Source organism: Hippocampus zosterae, chromosome 6 (assembly GCF_025434085.1).
Source record: "Hippocampus zosterae strain Florida chromosome 6, ASM2543408v3, whole genome shotgun sequence".
In the NCBI taxonomy this organism is placed as follows: Eukaryota; Metazoa; Chordata; class Actinopteri; order Syngnathiformes; family Syngnathidae; genus Hippocampus; species Hippocampus zosterae.
In genome coordinates, this window is record NC_067456.1 from 2,597,330 (window position 1) to 2,619,897 (window position 22,568).

A 22,568-nucleotide genomic window follows, 5' to 3' on the forward strand; every position below is an offset into this window, starting at 1 on the left:
GTGACTACCGACCAAGCCACTGACCCAACCAATCTACTCAGTACCTACCTACCAAAATACTAATCACTCTACCTTCCTACCTATCTGCTTGGATACCAACCTGCAGGAGCTTCCCATCTAACTACAACCTAACTAATTACCAACATACAAATATGACAAGCTCCCCATCTACCCATCTTATCTACCTGCATGCTTATCTACCTATTCTCCTATGTACCCAGCTGACCAAGCCTTTTATTCCCAGTTGTCAATCAATTGCAGATTGCGATCGATAGTGGCGCTCATTAGTTGAAGTACACTTTGCATGGCTTCCTTATAAAAAGTAGGTTAATGATGGATGCTTAATGAGGGTTAATGGTCCTTATGTTGGTACCAAGCACAAGGGACATAAATTTCAATTGAGCTTGCAACTCATCTGTTTGTGCCTTTGTGAGCTTCATCGTATTTATTGTTGGCATAAGATGTCAAAGGTAATAAAATAAAAATAAAAATGGAGGTACAACTGTGTTTGCCTTGTCACACTTGTCTCCCACTGCCTTGCAAATGGAAATTGCCTCCGCTTAGCATAATGGAATGGAAATTGAAAGTACAAATGCAGCCATTTATAATCTATGCTGGCCCGGCACTGATTTTAATTAAAAACGGACAAAGGTAGAATGTCACACGCACTCTCGGGTTGAGGACGACATCAAACGGTGAGGGTTACCAAAGCAGCTGCGGCTTCCATACCATATTCAGCTACAATGTGAGGAAACTGCACCCCAAACAGTCAGCATAAGGTTGAAAAAGCATTATCAACTAGATTTTTTTTTTTTGGGACGAAGCTTTTGAATTGGATGTCACTGGGACATGTATTCCTCATGAAGTGAACTGGTGGGTCAGATCTCATCCAGGCATACAATATTCATTCATTCATAAATGTTAATTGAAATGATTTATTAAATTATTCAATGATAAATAAATCAATATTATGATTTACGATAATATTTCATATCTAATTCGAAACGTCGTAAATTAAATAATAAATTCCAACTTCAATATCATTTTTTCCCGGTTAGCGTTATACCGGAAGTACGTCACGGATTCTTTTCCGGGTTAGAGTTCTCTTACGTCTCTCGGCGAAGTCAAAATGGCGGCTCACATATCACGGTGTCGAACCTGGAATCGTGTTCAACGGTAACGACCTACGTTGTGAAAAACCCAAACACCAATTCAACGTGGCCGCATTACAGTTAGACAATTTGTGCAGCAGTTGTCCGGTCGTCGTCTGACGTGCGTGCTGTGTAACTTTCACCATCGCCCAGCTCGAGCTTCGACAGTTAGCACGATGCTAATACAGAGCTGTCAGTGCCGCTAAATGATGACTTGCACCGGCATACCGACATTGGTCTTGAACGTTTATCACTGAAAATAATAAACATTTAGAGACAGCTGACTGTCTATTCAAGTCTGCTGTGGCTAAATAAAGAAATGTGTTGTGAGCATCCAGCACTCGTCCTATGATGAGCGAATAAGATATCCTTTATTCGTCCCACACTGGGGAAATTTAAACTCGACCTACAGTGCACAGCCCCATCGTAAATGCGATTTAAACAAAGTGGTAAATATTGACGGAAGTAGTTTAAATGTATTTTTGAGGAAAGGATAGAATTTCACTATTAATTTTGTGAGTCTAAAGGTAGCATTTCACTACCTAAAAAAAAGTCAATAAACGTTGACATTCTAAAATATTCATTTTTGTGAAACACGAATGTTGTGCGAGTTATAAAAAATGTTCATTGAATGATTTAAAATCAGAGAATCACATGTGTAATAACACATGAAATGAAAGTTTTACAGGTGAATGACAACCTACGGATAAAATAAAAATTGTATTAATATGTGAATCAAGTCATGAGTTTGCATTCTCTTTCTCAACAGGTTTGGCACAGCGGCGTACAGGAAGTACAGCAGCGGTGGAGGCTACCCCAACATCTCGCTGTCTTCGCCACTGCCCGGCATCCCCAAGCCCGTCTTTGCGTCCGTGGATGGCCAGGAAAAATACGAAACCAGGATCACCACATTAGAAAATGGCCTCAAGGTTGCCTCGCAAAACAAGTTTGGACAATTCTGCACCGTTGGAAGTACGTGGCCCCCTTTCGAAGGTCAGTCATGCGTTTCCCTCTCCCTCATTTTAACAAAGCAAAATGTTTTTTTTTTCTAGTTTTAGTCAACTCCGGATCTAGACATGAAGCAAAGTATCCCAGTGGAATAGCACACTTCTTGGAAAAACTTGCTTTTTCTGTAAGTACTTTTTTTTCATTTTGGTACAGGATGTTAATGAATGAAACGATAACATTGAAAAACAAATGTTTTTTTCCCCATTTTTTTCTTTTTTAAATCAAACATGTTGATTCAGTTGTGTCCGAGTTTTTTTTTTTAAGCCGTAGTTTCGGTTTTGTTACAAAAATGAGACAGTCATTCGCTCAAAAGTATACATTTGTTTTGCTTGTGAGACAAATAATTTACATGAAGCTTCTCAATCATGTGAACTTTTTTTTTAAACTCATAGTTGATCAAATTGAGTTATTCTCGCAGATGGTTTGTGTCGTTCAATAAATACCGTCTGAGTAACAATCAAGTGTCTTCATCAAGTTGCAGTTTGAGGTGGAATTAATGTTTACTTGTGGCCGTCAGCGTCATATCTAACGGCAGCCATCTTTGTAGTCCACAGCTCAGTATGGCAGTAAAGATGAGATTCTGCTCACGCTGGAGAAACACGGAGGGATTTGTGACTGCCAAACGTCCAGGTATCGTCTGGGGAAAAAATAGTCATGTCAATAAAAGGCATTCTATTTAAAGAAAATGTGGGGGGGTTTTGTTGGTTGAATTGTTCTGTTTGCATGCTTATTTTTTTGTCAGATTTTCTAGTTGTAGGTTGTGTTTGTCTTGTTTTATATTTATTTATTTATTCAGTGTTTTTGTTCGCATGTGGATTTTTTGTGGGTTCTGTGAAGTTTTGTTGATTCGCTGTTTTTTTCTTTGGTGGGGGGTTGTGTGCGACCTTTTTTGTTGTTTTGACTTTTCTTAACGCATGTTTGTTTTTTCCGTTTTTTTATTTTCTTGTTTTTTTGGGGGAGGGGGTTCTTTATGCTTGTTTTTTCGTTGTTTTTGTCGATTTTAGTGTGTTTTTATGCCTGTATCGTCTGTTCTGAGATTTTTGTTGGTTGGAGTTTTCTGGATCCATGTTAGTTTTTTTTCTTTTTCTAATTACCCATATGTGTTGTTTTTGTCTTGCGTACTTTATATTTTGTTTTTGGTTTTTTTGTTTGTGTTTTGTGGCTGGGCTTGATAAATATGTAATTTGCGGCTGTGATATGAATGTGGAAGTTGTCGGTTGTCGTCAGGGACACAACCATGTATGCGGTGTCTGCCGAGGTGAAGGGTCTGGACACGGTGGTGAGCCTCCTAGCCGATGCGGTCCTGCAGCCACGCCTGCTGGGTGAGTCCACCGCCCGCTAACATCTCGGCCAATCGGAAGGCGGCGTTTCTGACGACGCATTATTTGTGTCCAGACGAGGAGATGGAGATGACAAGGATGGCAATCCGCTTCGAGCTGGAGGACCTGAACTTGCGGCCGGACCCTGAGCCGTTACTCACCGAGATGATTCACGCCGTGAGTCTGCCGTTCTTTTGGTGACTGTCAAGCAATGAAGTGTGCGGTGCCCTCAAGTGTAACAATTGGGGTGTAACGTTGTGCATCGTGCGCGTCTGGTCGAAGGCGGCGTACCGAGGCAACACGGTGGGACTTCCCCGCTACTGCCCGCCTCACAACGTGGACAAAATTGACAAGGCGGTGCTACACGGCTACCTTTCGGGCTACTACCGTCCCGAGCGCATGGTCCTGGCCGGCGTTGGCGTGGATCACGAGCGGCTAGTGGCGTGCGCCCGCCGCTACCTTCTGGGCGTCCGGCCCGTATGGGCCGACGTCACGCCGGCCGCCGTTGACCGCTCCATGGCGCAGTACACGGGGGGCATTGTCAAGGTGAGCGTCGCCGCGCTTTCTCACCTGGGCGGCGCTTTTGGGAAGGGGCGAGTGAAATAATCATCGGAATAAACGTTTCAGATGGAGAAGGACATGTCGGACGTGAGCCTGGGACCCACACCCATACCTGAACTCACACACATCATGATCGGACTGGAGACTTGCTCCTTCCTGGTGCTGCCACCTAACAATCATTATTGACATTATCTATATATATTTATAGTAGTCCTGTGTGTGTTTGTTATTTTGGGGGTGTATTCGCAGATTTGCGATTCGATTTTAGTTGTTGTTTTTCTGCTTTTCTGTGCTTTACAATTTTTGTGTTGCTTCTGTTCATTTAATTTAGAGGGAGTTCTTTGAGGTTGTTTTTATAGTTCTTTTTTACTCTTTTTGTTGTGGTTTGTGTTTCGCTTTTTCGTTTGTTTTTGTATCTTGGGGGTTATTGTGCTTTTTTTTTTATGGTTATTTGTAGTTAGTTTTTAAATTTTCACATTCATTTTGCTTTTGTGTTTTCACGGTCCTACCCTTTTTTGTGGTGTGTTGTGTAGTCTTTTTTTTGTTTTTTTGGGGGGGTTTATTTAATTTTCGTTTTATTTTAAGTTTTATTACTTCATTATTCCTTTCTCCAGGAGGACGACTTCATCCCGTTGGCGGTTCTCAACATGATGATGGGTGGCGGTGGCTCTTTTTCAGCGGGCGGACCTGGCAAAGGCATGTTCACGCGCCTCTACCTCAATGTCCTCAACAGGTACCACAAATTTTCATTCAGTTAAACATAAAAAGAGTAACAAAATACAATTTCCGCAACAGATATGTCCCCCCCACCCCCCTCCCCATTTTTTTGGTCTTTTGTTGGCATCTGTGCATTAGTCATTCATTCTTTAGTCATTGTTGCTCGATAAACATGATAAGAATGTGGCCACCACAAGTGACCTGCATCCTAGCAGGGGGGGGCCCTCCATCGTGAAGCTGTCGGTATTAATTTTGCGTGCATTTTGTGTTGGGATCGTCACGCGTTTCCCAAAGGCATCACTGGATGTACAACGCCACATCGTACCACCACAGCTACGAGGACAGCGGCCTGCTGTGCATCCACGCCAGCGCCGACCCCCGCCAGGTCGGACCCCGACTTGACAAATGTCACACAGGTCACGGAACCCGTTCCCTTCATACTCATCTCTTCTACTTGTTACCCCCAGGTTCGCGAAATGGTAGAGATCATAACACGGGAGTTCATTCAGATGACAGGAACGGCGGGAGAGGTCGGTGCGCCGCTTGGAGTCGTGTCTTGTTGGTTTTTGTATTGAATTCATTGACGTTGTTTTATTTGGGGGCGGAGTCCAGATGGAGTTGGAGCGTGCCAAGACGCAGCTCAAGTCCATGCTGATGATGAACCTGGAAGCCCGGCCCGTCATCTTCGAAGACGTCGGTCGCCAGGTGCTCTCCACGGGCAAGAGGAAACTGCCGCATGAGCTTTGTGCCCTCATAAGTGAGTAGGGGAGGGGGAGGAAAAATGTGCGTCTAATTTGTGGGGGAGATCAAAAGTCAAACAAAATCTAAATAAGAAAAAAAAATCTACTCAAAATTAGAACAATTTATACAAATGTAGAAATCTTACAAAATTCATCAATATAATGTTCCTAGACCGAATGATAGAAATTTGGGGGGAAATGTTCTTTTTTTAAATTTTATTTTGGTTAAAAATAATGAAATCAACAGTCTTTGTTAATATAGAAAAACTAAATTGGCCAAAATAACTAAAATATTTTTTATCTTAAAATATGGAATTTTAAAAATGTATTAAAAACAATTGATAAAAATTAAATATGAAAAACACATTAATTGCACAACGAGAAACATTTTACAAATAAACAAATATATTTTAAAAATTACAAAAATGAGCAAAAAATGTGCTAATGAGGGTTGCATCGCAGGTGAGGTGAAGGCGGATGACATCAAGCGAGTGACAGCCAAGATGCTGCGCAGCAAGCCGGCCGTGGCGGCGCTGGGGGACCTGACAGAGCTGCCGTCTTACGAGCACATCCAGGCTGCCCTCTCCAGCAAAGACGGCCGGCTGCCGCGCACCTACCGTCTCTTCCGGTAAAAATAATCATGATTCAGAAAAAAATGTATATAAATAAAACGGACACTGAACTTTCGGGGTGTGGACCAATACCTGGAGTCAACAGCAACTCACCTGGAACACAAGCTCGTATTTATTCTTTCTCTGTGTTTCACTTAAGGGCTGGCCAAAGAATATGGAGAATAAAAAAATCACAAGTGGCCACAGGGCAATACCAAAATCAGACTGAATACTTGTCAACTACTTTTTAAACTTCATTAAAGGAATACAATTAAATTGAAAATGTAAAATACAAAGCAGGAGGGCCTTAACAGGGACTACCAGGAAGATTTCTGACGGAGCTAAAGCATCCCCCTCGCCGTGCTGTCGCGCCGTGCCTGTCAATAATCAACATAAGCACTGACAATGTATCCCGACCGCTGGTGAAAAACGGTGTTAAATGTTTGAATGAGGAACACTTTGTAGAATGGACATTTCAGACAAAATGTCTTCTTTTTATTGCTGAATGAAACGTGGACGTCAACTGTGTTAAATAAAAGTCCACATGACACATTAAAAAAATGTAGTACAGTGTTTCTGTAGAAAAAGAGATCCTGAAGAGTTTGAAACAGGCACTTTTTAACTTTTTCATGGAAATGACAGAGGACTCAGGAATTCCAGTACATAGACAAGTTACAACAATAGTAACACAAGTAATATAAAAGGCCGGGGCTCTCAAACCTTTTGGGTTCATGGGAGACATTTTTCCAAGTATCCCATGATAACCTTAATGCCAATAATTTAAAAGAACATTTTTGAGAATACACGGAATGCTCCAAGAGTAAAGTTCAATTTTTACAGCATTTTTTTCATCAAAGAACAATTAAAATTCTTTGTCATTTCTTTAGAATATTTTTTTTATCATGAACAAAGGTGTTTTTTGTTGTAATCCTTATTCGATCGTCAAATCAACGGGAACGTTGATTTGAATGAAAATGCCATTAATCCATACTGCCCCCCCTCCAAAAAACATAGGTATATGTTTGTCATTTTTAAATAGCACTCTCTAATTTTACTATGTATAAAAACAGATTAATAACCTATATAAATATAATTTTAAAAATACTATTCTTGTAATGGTTTGATTTTTACTCTGGGAAATTATGACATTTTTCTCCCATATACAGTACAGTATACATGTTTCAAATTTATTTTATTCTTACGGATGTCACAATGATGTCAATGCTTTTAATCAGCCCAAAGCTAAAGTAGGGAGGTGTAATTGGGTCATGCTTTGTTTTCTTGTCCCCATATCATTAGCATAATATCATTTTCAGGGCCCCACATGGATTTTTTTCAGGCTGATGCTGGAATTTGGCAGAAAAATAAAATCTGATAATTGATTAATCATTATGGACATTATTTTAAAATATATGTTTAATGAATAAAACAATTCTTGTTTTACAAGATTAAAGATATAGATTACAGGCAGCACATTTGACAGTTTTACAATATTTTTAGTATTTAACTTTATACTCGGCAAAAAAAAGGTGCCGATTTTAAAAGAGCCAATATCAGCTGATTTATCGTTTTGACCCTCAATTTGAGAACACCTGATCCAAGGCATATTATACGGTTAGGACCACACACAAAATCCTTGAAATAAAAAAATGGAAAGATAGCAGCTGCTCATGATGACAAATTTAAAAACCACCCCCCCCCCCCCAAAAAAAAAAATCTCCATTCTTTTCAATGGGATCTAAAACCCCCCACATCTTTAGTCATGTGCTAGTTTCTCTAAAAATGTCCCAACACATAATGACATTAATACTGACATCGGAATAACGGGGATGTCGAGGTTCCTGCCCTCGGGTTCTCCCCATTCTGACCAGTAGGTGGTGCTGTATGTACCGTCTAGTTTCGGGTGTATCTCACGAGATGGCGCACACGCTGCTTTGGTTCTTCATGGCCTCCCTCATCTTGAGCTCCCTGCTGATCCTCCGCTTGATGCCCTCCAGGTACAGGCTGCGGTCAAACTGGCCCGCTCCCAACGGAATGCTGCACAACACAGACACAAAGTTCTAAGTTAATGATGATTTTTTTTGGGTCTAAATGTCATCATCTTTGTCTTATGTTGTAATGTGTTGTGTGAAAATATCCTTTAATTAGCCCATTTTTTTTATCAACTTCTGATCCAACTACCTCCTTACATACCCATCTATTGACTTATAGGTGATACTTGTCCGTCTAACAACTTAAGATTGCAATCTACCTACTTAACTGGACATACCTATCTACAGTCATACAAATATTACTGCACTCCTGGGTGAGATGTATTTGCACAATCTCTCGAAATTATCCATCAACCTGATCCTCCCCTGCCACGGGTTTTCAATGGGGTTGAGGTCCGAGGATGATCAGATTGCTTCTCCACCAATCAGAGAGCCTCATAAATGATGCTCACGTGTCTCGGCCCGCCTTCAGTTTGACGTGGTAGATCCCGATGACGGGCCGGTGATCCGAGGTCTTGATGCTGGAGCAGCTGGCGTATTTGAGCACGTGGATGTCGTCCGCGTACCTGGTCCGGAACAAGATCCTGTCCTGGGGAAGGAAGTATACAAACCTTTTCTTTGAGGGGGTGGGGGTTGACGGCGGCGGTGCTTCTTACCGTGTACGATGGTGTCCTCTGTTTGGCGCTGGTGTCATACACGTCACTGCCAATGTCAAACTTATACGTGGGCAGGAAGTGGATCCCGGCCTCCCGAAAACCTTTGAAGATAGAACCTGGAAACGCCATATCATCTACCATTGAATTTCATTATGTGGTCCCAAAAAAAAAAAATCTACAAATGAACTTTTCTACGCTATACCTTTCTCTACCTAGCAAACTACTTCTCCACCAACCTACCTATCTTGATACCTCCATACCTATCTACCCACCAAAAGAAATGCATGAAAATCTACCATCTTTCATCTCCTTGGACAGCTGGTCGTGCTCCATCAGGGCCTCCATGTGGTCACCCGACGTGCTCTTGATGATCGTGTCCACGCTGGCCCGCTCGTGACCAAGACGGAAGTTAAAGTCCCCGAACCAGAAGACCTGGTCGAACCTTGTGGTGACGTCAGCTACGTGACACAAAGACAGAGGAACAGCACTTTAGGTACAGTATTGACTGTGCCTCGAAATAATTAGTATTGTGTTGCAACGCCCCCTAAAGGACGCTAAGTGACCACGCAAAACACTTGATTGATACATTTTGAAAATGGACAGATCAGCCTAATCATTCACAGATGATGCAAAGACATTTATGTGAATTATGATGATGATGATTATTAATATAGCAACGTTTAAATTGTTGAAGTCCAGATGCTATGGAAAATAGTAATAATCATCCAATTTCTTTGTTATATGTTGTCAGTTATCATTAATTTAATTCTCACCACCGACTAATTTAACACAACATATATTTATATCTTAACAGATCTTGATGCACCGCTCCCTTTTCTTCCAAATGACACAGTATAGTTTCATTGCAATTTTGCAGGCACCGAAACGACAGCCTTTAGTTTGAAACCCGCTTCCTTACATGATGTGGATCGGTAGGGGTTGGTATCCGGCAGTCCCTTGGGAAGCGCCAACGCCTCCACGATCTTGTTGTAGTCCAAAATCCTCTCGTACACTTTGGCATCTCCGGCTGGAAGACATTTTGTATCACCGTATCAGAATAATGCTCACTTTTCTATCGCGTTTATCATAACGCAGGGGAAACCGTGGACGGTTCACGAGCCAATCGCAGGGCACAGAAAAAAATTCAAGCCTTCAATTTACCTGACATGCGTGTTCTTTAAAAAGGCGTGAAAATAACGTGACAAAACGGCATCTTCCAAAGTCTACCTTTGACACTTACAGGTGAAGTGTGACGTGATGAAGAGGAAGGACGTGCCGAAGAAAGTGAAGGCCATGGCCACGGCCCCTTTGGTCTTGATCTGAGAGATGATCCTGGTGGTGACGGTGGCGTGCTCCACCTCGGAGCAGAACCAGATCAGGTCCCTGCGGATGAAGGCGCTGAGGTACAGGACGCCGTGGGATGCTCCGTACAGCATGACATAATGTGGACCCAGAGACTCCTGGAGGCGTGTCTCCCACTCCCTCCTACGCACACGCAGAGGTGAGTGATGCCCAAAGCAACGTCATAGATCATAGCCGAGTACCTGTCAGGACATCCTTCCTGCACTCCGATAATGTAAAAATCTTGTGCAAATTCTGAGTCGGTCGGAAGGAGGAGGTCATCGAGGTTCGACGGGAGGCCCTGGGGCACAACAATCATAAACACAATGCAAAGACACACACACACACACACACCATTATTGAAGTTCAGTGATGTTCTCGCCAATATAGCGTTGTCAAGAATCCGCATCGTACCTTCTCGCCCTGCATGTTCCATGTGACCACGTAGACTCCGAGCCTCCGGTCAGGGAAGTAGCGCTGGAGCTCCTCCACCCCTAGCAGGGCGCCGCTCCCCAACCCTCCACCCTCCAGAAAGCTCCTGAAAGACACCGCACTCACTTACTCCCTTTTTTGTTTTTTGACCAGATGATAATAACTTACGGAAAGGTCATTGTTTGACCTTTATAGTAGAGCTGGGCCATTGGTTGGTTACTTCCCATCACGGGTGTGCATCTACCGAACCCAACGAGATTGACCAACTCTTATTTGGCCCCCCACAACACAAGTTTGCACAGAGAAGTCCAGATGCCTAAAACATCAATTTTCTCGTGCTTCCCGCCACAAGTGCAGCGTACCTGTTTCTGACTTCCTGCGGTTTGATGGGGCTCAACACGCTGCTGGTAGACCTCATGGAGGTGACGGACAGGCTATCTGAACCTGCGTCGCTCTCGCTCAGGTTCCTGTGCAGGAGCAGCCTCTCGTTGCTCCTCCGGGCGCCGTAATCTGAACAATCCTTGTCAATCCTATTAGTGGCCTTCAGCGCGGCCGACATGAAGTTGTGCCGCAGGGCGGGCAGCGGCGCCGATCTGGACTGTACAGGTGACAGGCGCACCCTGGAGGACCGCAGCCGGAGCTCCGGGCAGTCGCTCGGCGGCTCGGCCGTCGGGCTGCCCTCGCAGTCGGACAGGCTGGTACCTCTCTTCCGGAACACCCCGGGGAGCGCCACGCTGGACTCGCTCGTAGGGGAACCCAATTCTTTGAGAGAGTCCGTGGACGAGCCCACCGGGTCGCTCAGGCTCTCCTGGCTGGATCTCAGCTTCCGGGAACGGACGCTCTCCTCCGGCATCTTCTTGCCCTTCCACTTGTTGTGCAGTGAGGGCGCTCGAGGTTGGTACGGACTATCCCCCGCCGCGTTCCGTGCAGCCTGCTGCAGTTTGAGGGCGTTGTTGAATTCCTTGCACATTTTGCGGTCCAACGACGGGCCCTTTGGCGCTCGAGCGTCACTGGCGACTGTCGCCGGGCTGCGGTTGCCCGGCCTCGCGCCGTCTCCGTTCTCCGTCATCCTTGGCTCGCTTCTACTTTGATTTGTAAAATGTCGCCCTGTTTCATCCTCTCGCTCGAAACAAATGAAATAATACAGATATTGGGATGAATCTGTGGCTAACACAACTGGATCGTAATGCGGCTAGGCCAGCATGGTTCTCGCTAAACTAACTCGGCATAGGCCGATTAAACACACTCTACAATTCTCAAAGGCATTAAAGACATTCTAGCTGTCGTTTGATTGTCATTAAAATACAATCAATCCGATATTCCCAGCACCGTTTACCGTCGGTTTATCGCCCATCGGAGCGTCTCGAATAAAAATAAGTAGCTGGGCAACTTCCTTAGCAACGTTTGACAACAACTACTTCGTTGCCAAGAGGAAGTTGGCAACGTGGTCAACAAAGCGCCGCACTGCCGCAGCATGGTCGGCGGGGGAAGTACATGCAACGCTGCACGCAAGTTTTCCTGCGGAAGTTAAGGCCAAAGATCCACATTTGAAACACTAACCCTGTTTGAAACCATAAGATAAACTTGTAACCCACATTTACATCCACGACCATGACCTGAAATCCTTGGCGAAAACCCTACCTTAAAAAAATTAACCTTGGCTTTATTAAAAGCCTAAAACTGGAAACGTAACATTGTCTTGAAACCCTAACTATGATTGCAAGCACTAACTAGAAAGTTCAAACATTTCTTGAAATTGAAAGAGCAACGGTTGTTTTATACACTGACCTTGTCATAAATAGCTTAATCCTTTATTGAAACCTCACTTTGAAACGCTACCCAAGACTTGGAACCCCACAGCTCTTCCTTGAAACCCTACCTTAAAACCCGAGCTCTGGCTAACAAGGAATAGTGTTTTGAAGTAAGGTTTCAATAATCGTTTAGGGTTGCAATTTAGGGTCTCAAGCCATGGTAAGTGTTTAAAGGCAGGGTTTGGTTTTCAAGTTAGGGTTTTAAGCCTGGGTTAGGGTGACTGGACATGGTTAGAGTATCGAGGGGTGCCACCATTGTATCTCTGAAGAGTCAAATATACGATCAATCAAATAATCGAGTAATTGACTGGACTAGTCAAATTTTAAAGCCTTCCCAGGCTGGATGTTCAAAATAAGTTAAAATTAAGGTTTCAGGCCTGGACTGACATAGCTCTGCATTCACTATAAAACGCTGCAGAAAGCATCTCAATCCATTGGAAGCGTGTGGCTCCTCCAATCAGATAATTAGTGAAGTTACTTATCTCAGTTGCTATTACAGCCTGTGACTTAAAATGAAAATGCGTGTATGAAATTTAAAAAATCATGTTCTACTTCCCACCCCATGTGAGTGAGTGACGTCTCGGGGGGGGAAATATTATTAGAACGGCGTCTTTCTTTTCCTCCTCACTTTTTCTTTATCTTTCCTCCTCCAGAGGGCGCGGATGCCGGGGAGGGGGGGAGGCGGGAGGAATCGATGGCCCGATATGAGACGGGGGTCCTTAATGAGGATCAGAACCATCTTCATAAAGACCCCCTAATCCAGCACTTAATCCCTCGTTACACAATCATCTGCATTCAGCGGGAAGCCTCGTCCGCCTTTGTCTTGACTCGTCTTTGTCATTTTGGCTTTTTTTTTTTTCCAAAGCTCTCATTACACTTTCAGATTGGGTGCAAATTGTGCTTTTGTGTGCACTCCTGCCCGATCTCAAATGGAAGACATATGCTTAATTAATGAGGGAGAAGCACACAAATGATTGCTCCCGAGTGGGACACGTGGATTAAAGTTGATGGCAAAAATTGAACTCCAGAAACTCTTTGACTGGCCTTCGAACCTCAAACGGGTCCTTTTGGAAATGTCTTTTGAGGACAGCAGAGGACAGAGAAGACACAGACAATGGACATTTTGGGACAATAGGCCCCATCATATAACAAGAATTTATTCTGCTGGTCCATCATCATCTTCATTCATTCATTTTAGTTTTAACCCAAACCTGAGTAACTTTCTTTCCCCCTCAAATTGTGATTTCTAGCCTGAGATATGGTTTCAAATCAAGTTTTCAAGCTAGTGTTGGGGTTTCAAAGTGAAGTTTCCAATTGGGTTTCAGGCCTGGGTCAGGGTTTCACACAAATTATGGTGAGAGTTTCAAACTACGGTTTGAAGCCAGGGTTCGATTTGAAACCTGGTTTGATGCTGTAACCTCTCTGTCTTGGTAAACTATTTACATCCACTGCCAGAAGGTGGCAGTGGTTGTCTGATGCACCCTCTCGGATCTGGTCTGGGATCAAATGATCAGGTCAGGAAGGCGGCGTGAGGCATCAGCGGTGTGAAAAGTGGCCCCTCTCTTCTCAACAAGTCGAGGGACTGCCATCCAGCATCGCATGCCCTATATTTAACACGGCGCTGCGTTCAAAGGGCTTCCATGCGTATTGTTGGGGAGGGGGGGGGCATATCCTTTGTGTAACAGGTGTGCTCCCATCAGGCCTGTGAATAGAGCACAAGATACCATACCACACCATCAATGAACACCCATCTGTAAGAGAAACAAAGACAATTTCCTCAGAAAAACTCAACAATGTGTTGTCCAGAATATCGGACTGGTTGATATTTTTTTTTTAACTGACTGCCTATTACAACGTACCCAGCAACCAAACTACTTTCCTACCTTGCTTCATACCTAGCTAGCCACCTAGCAAACGACCTGCCTACCTGTCTTCTTACCTAGCTAACTACCGTCATAGCTATGAAACTACCAACATATTTCTGTCTGTGCCTTCTTATGTAGCTACTTACATATCTACCTCTCAACATAGCTCCCTTCCCACTTTGCAACCTAGCTAGCTAGCCACCAAGCAACCGACATGCCTTGATTTCTTACCTAGGTAGCAACGTACCTTGCCAACAAGCTAACCTATATGCTAACATACTTGAAACATTACCACCTAGTTCACCACTATCTAAAATAGGTCATACCTACCTAGCCACCAAGCCATCTACATTCCTGCCTACCTACCTACCTAGTCATCAAGCAACCTTCATCCTACTCCCTTGAACATAATAACTGTGTTGAATGAAGTCTGATTTCTTTCTTTTTACTTTTTTATCTACCTTATTTTCTGTCAAATTATTACTGTATATGTTTTATGTTCAATAAACAAACAAACAAACAAACAAACAAACAAACAATCAAATATACCACCATATCTATGCACCCTCCTAACTAGCTACCTACTAAACTACAGTCGTATCGACCAACCTACCAAGGTTCTAATAGTTAAAGCTTTGTAATGGAGTCAAAACAGTACTTCTGCTTTTACCAGTGTTCCCCCCCCCCCTCCCACCCGCCCAACACAAATATGTACTTTAGTACAGACTAGTGTGAGTACTTTCGTCACCTATGCCCATTCACAAAAAGCCACTGTTTATTTACAGATCATTAGGGAGCTCTGGAAGAGCCCCTCACCAGACCCCAGATCGGTCGCCTTCTTTGCGGTCACGTCCGCTAAGATGTCGACAGCCACTGGCAGGGCATCAAAGAAAAAAGTGACTGATGGGAGACCGCTCACTCAATCCTAATCTGCTTGCAGGAGGGAGGATCCAATCCGGATCTTCCCTTCCAAGCCTGAGGTTTTTCCAAGTAAGACAATGCATTAGCCAGATAAAGGCCTCTCGACTGAGGCTGGATCTGCGGGAGCCTTTCTTTCTTTTCCGCCCTATCTGCTCCACGGGCATCTTAAGTTCTGCCTTATTTTCTGCCTCTTTTATCATGATGGTCTCCTTCAAATAATTTCCCCCCCAAAAAAACAACCCTGATCCATTGACAACATAATTCTTTGTCTTTGCCGTGGTACGCAAATACAAAATAAAGGTTATGATACGTTTAAAAATGGTAATAAAATATAAGTAATAAAAACATGACTTAGAATGCCTTTCAAGTAGAGTTTTGTGATAGAGTTGGGGTTCAAAGTTTGGTTCTGAAGCCAGGGTTAGGGTTTCAAAATGAACAGTTTAAAGCTTTGGTTTGGGTTTCAAACAATGGATAGGGTTCCAAGATATGGGTAGGCTTTAAAATTCGGATTTTAGTATTGTATCAAAATTTGTATTTAGGGTTTCAAGTCAGATTAGAGGTCCGCCACAGTGTTGACTGGTTAGCATACTCGCCTCAGAGGGGCAGAGGTCATGGGTTCAAATTCGGCCCCGGTCTTCCTGCATGGAGTTTGCATGTTCTCTCCGTGCCTGCTTGGGTTCTATCCGGGTACTCCGGTTTCCTCCCGCTTTCCAAAAACACGCATAGGAGATTAATTGAACACTCCTAAGTTGCTCATAGCTTTCTTTCCTAGAATAGTTGATATTTTTGTATTTGTCAGTCTTTCCTCGTAATATACTTGATGCAACATTTCCAATATTTCAGCGGACACTCAGCTCCAGGCAGGCATTTGCTGTGTTTTTATAAGCTTGGTGAAATCATCCTCCCATAATATCAACTCTGACGTGTTTTATCCCGGTTATCAACGCCGTTGGTCATCTGAAGGACATTCCCATAAAGCTGTTTAATGGTCTTGGAACAGAATTTTGGAACTCTACAGTTCCAGCACACTATTTAAATGCGGATCAACTGTATAAGTTGATTTGAGAAAGTATCCCAACTCAAACTGGTAGTGAAATATTTATACAGTATTTTCACACTCCAGTCAACTCAATTCTATTTCTGACATTGGTTGGGTCATATTTATTCAACTTATCATCCCCTCCCTGTCCCCCCCCCTCCCCCCTATACAGTAGTTTAAAAACATGACTACCCGGAAACATTGATCATTTCAGTTCAAATGCAGAATGACGAACGGTGGATTTCATTGGAACACTTCGTCCCTGATGTGACATTCCAGCGAAGGTCACCAGTGGCCTCATTATGGCTAAAAATAGACTTCATTGTTTGTCTACTTTTTTTTAAAGGGGTCTTCAGTTCTGGGCTTGGTTTTCTCTTAAGCACTCAAAACACTGAGTGCAAAATGCTAACAGCTAAAGGCGCCAAACGCAAATGTGACTGTTTGTTACTGCGAATGCAGGAACCTACAACGATGTGCAAGCACAGCAGGCGGGGGGGAGTGGGGGGGGGGCGGGGGGGGGGCGGGTCCAGAGTGCGTGAGGTTTGCGTGGACATTCACACGGAAACATGTGTGCTGTTTCCTGATGTCACAGCCTCTTTTCCCAGGCTCTTCTGGAATTTGCTTGGGAAACAAAAAAAAAGATAGGAAAAAAATGGTAGGGGTCTGTATCAGAGATGGCAAAAGTCCTCAAAGCAGTGATGAGGGGGTTGGGGGGGGGCCCTTGCATCCACCTCAGAGGGACATCCACAGCTCCGATCATTTATGAAGGGCATCAAACGACAGGAAGGGGCATTCATATAGACATTCCTTCCCACCACTGCTGTGACAAACAAAAGGAGTGAGGCGGTTAGGGGAAACTGTTGGTGAGATCAGACAACAGGTCTCACCGATGCCTGACAGCGACTGAATGAGAAGGACCAACTCTCGCAAGGCCCAGGAAACACACCGTCACACAGTCAGGGCGCAACACACGCATCATGCGGGAAACTGATGCAGGGGTCGGATAAGAGTTGATGAGGTGTGAACCTCCTGATGTTTGCAGATTCAACCGCGCACTATAAACAAACACGTTTGAAAATTAAACTTGTACTCCTGGTTCTGGGGCCGCTTTGCTACTACTGGCAGAAGAAACACTAGAGCTCGTTGGCAAATTCAATGTCGGGGCTTTTTTTTTCCTGCATCTGCCACAGGAAAAGATGGAGCTTTTTTTGGAACACTCTTGTTTCTTAGATGCAAAAATGACATATACAAAGGAAACATTGCCCCGTCTATGAAACACAAAGGAAGCTCGGTTTTGTGTTTCTGGAGCAGGGAGAACTTCAGCTTCTTGGCAAGTCACAGCAGTTTCCAAATGCAAAAATGAAGTATCCAATCGGCGGGGGGGGGGGGGGGGGGGGGGGGGGGGTTGCAACCGTGTGCTTGAAGTGAAATACAGAGGAGGCTTGATTATAGTTTGGGGGCTGCTTTGCTTCAACCAGCACAGGACAAACTGGATCTTTCCGGCAAATCACATGAGCTCTGCTTTGCTCGACCTAGACCCAGCTCTGTTTTTGTTTCTTTTTCTTTTAAAGCTAATGATGGCTAACATACAGAAAGACATCACTACAGTGTTTCCACTTTTTGTTAGACTCACAACGGAAGAGTTTATTTTGGATCTTTTATGGTTGCTGAAGTATATGACAGTCCATCTGTTTATGATGCTTGGTGAGAATACAAAACATGCTGTGTGGCGAGGACATAATGTTAGCTTCACGTGTTAACTTTTAGTGACTTAGCTAGATAGCTAAGTTTAGATTAGCTCGTATTATTTAGGTGGTTTTGGTCCTGTTTTTGTTCCCATTTCTGGTGGTACAAACCAGTTTTAAGCAACGTTTTGTAAACAACGGATTTTAGACTGCCGTCCTCGCTTTTCTTACTGTCTTTATTGCGACATGGCTTCCTGCTTGATAGTGCTAAACTGGTTTTATTTTTGTATTTTGGTGCTGTTCCCATTTGCTTAATCACACTCGCACCTGGTGCGAGTTCCAAGCTTTTTAAGATAAGATAAGATAAGATATCCTTTATTCGTCCCACAGTGGGGAAATTTACACCTCTACCCTAGCACTCATGCTAGCTAGTTGATAACTCGATAGGTCAATGGAAATTTTTGTTTCCTGGTCAAGGTCTGTGATATCACTGTAGTTAAATGACATTTAATCTGCCTCGCAACGTGTTTATAAATGATCAGGTGCCACGAAGGTGTGTGAATTTCCTTTTTCTTCCCTTCACGCCCTCATGATGCGTCACAGGTGCGGCATTGTCTTGCCCGGAGAACTCCTGCTTTCCTGCCCCTTTGTGTGTCGCGCCGTATCACGGGTTCTCATGCGGACATTAAACGCAGCACCACCGACGACGAGGAGAACTAATCCTCACCCTTCCTTTCCTCTCCACACGACAATTATGAGATTATTCACACAAAAAAAAGATCACGCACGTATTCGCACACATCCGCGGAACTTTCATTTACATTACAGCGGCGTCAAATGTTAGAATAATAAACCAGAGAGCATCAAAGTCACCACGAATTTTCCAAAAAATGTTTTTCCTCACAGTGGGAAAGGAGGGGAAAGATATTTATGTGTGTTTGGCATCTGGGAACAGACAGAGAGTCTCTCTTCTCTTTTTACAATTTATGACTTTATACAACTATGGACGTTTTGCGAATGTGACTGGACTACAATTATTCCCCCTCCCCCCAAAGCACCATCAGAATATTAGTAGAAAATATTCAGATGAAAAATAAATAGACAAAAAAAATCCCTCAAAAAATGCTTAATATTAGTTGCAAAAAAAATTACATTGTTGTAATGCATGCAAATTAGACGAAAAAAATATTATCATATTCTACAGAACAAACAGAAAAACCGAGAGATAAGAACTACTAAACTATAAGAAATTAATCTGAAAATACGACACAAAAAATATAAACTCTTAGAAGAATATCAACATCATGACAAAAACATGTAAAAACAAGTCTTGCAAAAATATATATTTGACCCCAAAAAAACTCAAAATGTTGACGGTACAAAAATATGAGGAAACAATATAAATATTTAAAAGGAAAAAAAAGGGAAAAAAATTCTCCAGTTTATAATTTGACTAAAGGCATTTGTTTGGATCTGGAGCATGCATGACTGATTACTTCCTGTGCTTTACCCATGAAGCTAATGAAGCGTGCACAGCATTTTGAGCATCATTAAGACCCGCCACTTTTATTTCTGAAGCAGCTGCATCCCGCCATTGTGGCGCCCCGACCTCGTCCACACAATGCCTGGGCGACCATTCGCAGCGGGCCAGTGCTGCTCCCAACTCTCCAAGGCAGGCAAGAGTGTGTCAGGAGGTTCCAGAGAGGGCCAGGCATGTTTTTGGACACGTAATCACAAACAGGAAGCTCTGCCGGACAGTCGCACTGAGCTACTTCCTCCTTTTGTTTACGGCTCGGCTTGAGTCAAAGCTACATATTCAACGTTTGTCACTGGGGTGACTATTTGGTCGCCGTTGTCTGCTTCTTTGCTACTCGGGTGAAATTAGGATCTTTTAATCCCGCCCACCGAGCTTTTACATGATCAAGAATTTCTGTATGATGCTGCCCATGCGGCGATTTCATTCTTTAGATTTTATCTGATTATGTTATTCGGGCCTGCGTGGGTTTTCTCCGGGTGCTCTGGTTTCCTCCCACATTCCAAAAACATGCGTGGCAGGCTGATTGGACGCTCTAAATTGTCCCTAGGTGTGAGTGTGAGTACGGATGGTTGTTCGTTTCTGTGTGCCCTGCGATTGGCTGGCAACCGATTCAGGGTGTCCCCAACCTACTGCCCGAAGACGGCTGGGATAGACTCCAGCACCCCCCGCGACCCTAGTGAGGATCAAGCGGCTCGGAAGATGAATGAATGAATGAATGTTATTCCTTACAGAGTGTTTTTTTTTTAAATGAAAAAGACATTACAAAAACGTAAGTTGTAAATTTAGGGGTTGAATAGAACGGATTGAATGGTATTTCCTTTCATTTCAATGGGGAAAGATGATTTGGATCTCATGTAAGGGATTGCCGAGTACCAACGACGCCAGGCTGGTCTCTGGTTTCCTCATTTCGAAGTATCGGGTCCTCCTGGAGTGTGCTGAAATCAGCCACTGATACCTAAGGGGGAAAGAAAATCTGACATTGAGTAAGCAGTAGTTGGCGAATCGTGAACTGCATCAGAAAAAAAAAGTCTTTTGGACACATTTTTTTCCATTGTGTTGAATGAAATTGTATTTATTAGTACTACAGTAGGGCGGCCCGGTAGTCCAGTGGTTAGCACGTCGGCTTCACAGTGCAGAGGTACCGGGTTCGATTCCAGCTCCGGCCTCCCTGTGTGGAGTTTGCATGTTCTCCCCGGGCCTGCGTGGGTTTTCCCCGGGTGCTCCGGTTTCCTCCCACATTCCAAAAACATGCGTGGCAGGCTGATTGAACGCTCTAAATTGCCCCTAGGTGTGAGTGTGAGCGCGGATGGTTCTTCGTCTCTGTGTGCCCTGCGATTGGCTGGCAACCGATTCAGGGTGTCCCCCGCCTATTGCCCGGAGACAGATGGGATAGGCTCCAGCCCCCCCCCCCCCCCCCCCCCCCCCCCGCGACCCTCGTGAGGATCAAGCGGTACGGAAGATGAATGAAGGAATGAGTACTACAGTACTCTGTATCAGTAAGTACTCAAAGAGTGAATTCTCCTACTGGTGTCTGTCTGTCTGGGGGGGAAAATAAAAACAAACATACCTCAAACATGCTTAATCTCAAGGCAGCACTCTAGTTGGGAATCCCCAAAGACAGCAAAACTCTCTCCCTGGACCTCGGCTCTCTTCCTGACTGTCTGACATTTGGTGTCATCGGATTTCGGCTACTGAGCATTCCCAGCCTCTCTCTTGTGTTCTGCGTTTGGTTTTATACCCGCTCCCAAACACCCAAATGCGGTGCCATGAGTCAGAGGTGCAGGGCACAGCAAATTCCCATGGCGCCGTTTGAAACCGATTCATCATTTCCATTTCCTTCTTGTGCTGCTCTTTTGAAACAAACTCAAAATGTTCCAGTCAAACATTGTGCAAGTTACCACGACCCGAGGCCTATTTTCACTCGGACTGAGTCAGATTTTAGTTCCCTCAATAAAAACATCGGGACCTCACCCTGCATTTTTTTCCCCTCATGGCCCGTTAACAGGAAACGGGGAAAAAGGTCAAAGTGTGTCCTGACATTTTTGTCTGGGTGTGCTTCACCTGCCGGACAGCTCAATGTGTTTGGAGATGCTATTTATAAGCTCAATTTTGATGAATACAGTTCAATGGCAGAAAGAGGCAACGGGAAGCATCCGGGACTTGTTTTTACAGATTCAGCGAGAGATAAAATTCATTCATTCATCTTCCGAGCCGCTTGATCCTCACTAGGGTCGCGGGGGGTGCTGGAGCCTATCCCAACTGTCTTCGGGCAGTAGGCGGGGGACACCCTGAACCGGTTGCCAGCCAATCGCAGGGCACACAGAAACGAACAACCATCCGCGCTCACACTCACACCTAGGGACAATTTAGAGTGTTCAATCAGCCTGCCACGCATGTTTTTGGAATGTGGGAGGAAACCGGAGCACCCGGAGAAAACCCACGCAGGCCCGGGGAGAACATGCAAACTCCACACAGGGAGGCCGGAGCTGGAATCGAACCCGGTACCTCTGCACTGTGAAGCCCACGTGCTAACCACTGGACTACCGGGCCGCCATTAAAAAAAATCCCAAACCCTAACTTGAACCCTAATTATTGAAAATCCCAAACCCTAGACCTTCTGAATTTATAATGATCATGCCTTCAAACCCTAACCCGCCTGTAACCGAAATCAACTCAACTGAACCTAACCATTTTCTACCACTTAGGTCATGTCGCGGGCACAACCGCTTTAGTGGAGAAGGCACAGACTTCCCTCTCCCCAGCCACTTCATCCAGCTCATCGAGCATTTTCTCACATTTCCCGACAAGACGCTTGGACTGTGGCACCATCTCCTCCTTTCCCTTCACCGCCGGAACACAGGAGCCCAAGACCCTCGCCTGCGTTTCCTCTCACATTGGGCAGGCGCGGAATGCCCGATTCAAAAGTTAAGTCGCTGGACCCTCCTCCTCCTCGGTAAAAACAATACAGACGGACCCGGATGCATTAATCTGTGTGTGAACCACTCAGGAAATAATAGGACCGCAATACAATAGCCTATTTTCCTTCCCTCAGGTATTTTTTTTCTTCTTCTTGTATGCCTCGGACAACATGTTCACAAAAATTCTGACTTCTTCAGCATTTTCCGTGCGAAAATAAAGAGTTTGCCTATCTATGGCAAATGAGAACCTGATCTTCAGGTTCTT

The 22,568-nt window shown here is 44.2% G+C and overlaps 2 protein-coding genes and 1 long non-coding RNA gene across 3 annotated transcripts; 1 reads left to right on the forward strand and 2 right to left on the reverse strand.

Annotated features, from left to right (window-relative positions):
• Positions 1-1,070: 1,070 nt before the first annotated feature.
• Positions 1,071-7,808, forward strand: pmpca (peptidase, mitochondrial processing subunit alpha). Its single transcript, XM_052068864.1, has 13 exons — positions 1,071-1,176; positions 1,921-2,123; positions 2,204-2,283; positions 2,707-2,789; positions 3,387-3,481; positions 3,555-3,655; positions 3,761-4,024; positions 4,106-4,198; positions 4,654-4,772; positions 5,051-5,141; positions 5,224-5,286; positions 5,369-5,513; positions 5,959-7,808. Exons 1-13 carry the CDS (start codon positions 1,130-1,132, stop codon positions 6,126-6,128), a joined length of 1,554 nt encoding a protein of 517 aa, XP_051924824.1. The 5' UTR covers positions 1,071-1,129; the 3' UTR covers positions 6,129-7,808.
• inpp5e (inositol polyphosphate-5-phosphatase E) lies at positions 6,577-12,654 on the reverse strand. Its single transcript, XM_052068863.1, has 9 exons — positions 10,890-12,654; positions 10,510-10,633; positions 10,299-10,396; positions 9,995-10,239; positions 9,674-9,781; positions 9,051-9,212; positions 8,755-8,870; positions 8,551-8,687; positions 6,577-8,144 (listed from the first exon to the last, which is right to left on the reverse strand). The coding sequence occupies exons 1-9, from the start codon at positions 11,594-11,596 to the stop codon at positions 8,018-8,020; spliced, it is 1,824 nt and encodes a 607-aa protein (XP_051924823.1). The 5' UTR covers positions 11,597-12,654; the 3' UTR covers positions 6,577-8,017.
• A 7,460-nt stretch (positions 12,655-20,114) lies between these two features.
• On the reverse strand, positions 20,115-21,582 carry LOC127602817 (uncharacterized). The gene is made up of 2 exons (XR_007962883.1): positions 20,953-21,582; positions 20,115-20,340 (listed from the first exon to the last, which is right to left on the reverse strand). It is a non-coding gene; the product is annotated as an uncharacterized LOC127602817 (long non-coding RNA).
• Positions 21,583-22,568: the final 986 nt, after the last annotated feature.

Excerpts from the sequence above, each read along its gene's own strand:
- pmpca (XM_052068864.1), top strand. The coding sequence starts at position 1,130 with ATGGCGGCTCACATATCACGGTGTCGAACCTGGAATCGTGTTCAACG. Across the intron at positions 3,482-3,554 it reads CCTGCAGCCACGCCTGCTGG|ACGAGGAGATGGAGATGACA; the intron begins GTGAGTCCACCG and ends ATTTGTGTCCAG. Across the intron at positions 4,025-4,105 it reads ACACGGGGGGCATTGTCAAG|ATGGAGAAGGACATGTCGGA; the intron begins GTGAGCGTCGCC and ends TAAACGTTTCAG.
- inpp5e (XM_052068863.1), bottom strand. The coding sequence starts at position 11,596 with ATGACGGAGAACGGAGACGGCGCGAGGCCGGGCAACCGCAGCCCGGCG. Across the intron at positions 10,397-10,509 it reads GGAACATGCAGGGCGAGAAG|GGCCTCCCGTCGAACCTCGA; the intron begins GTACGATGCGGA and ends GTTGTGCCCCAG. Across the intron at positions 8,145-8,550 it reads CTGAAGGCGGGCCGAGACAC|CATTCCGTTGGGAGCGGGCC; the intron begins GTGAGCATCATT and ends TGTGTTGTGCAG.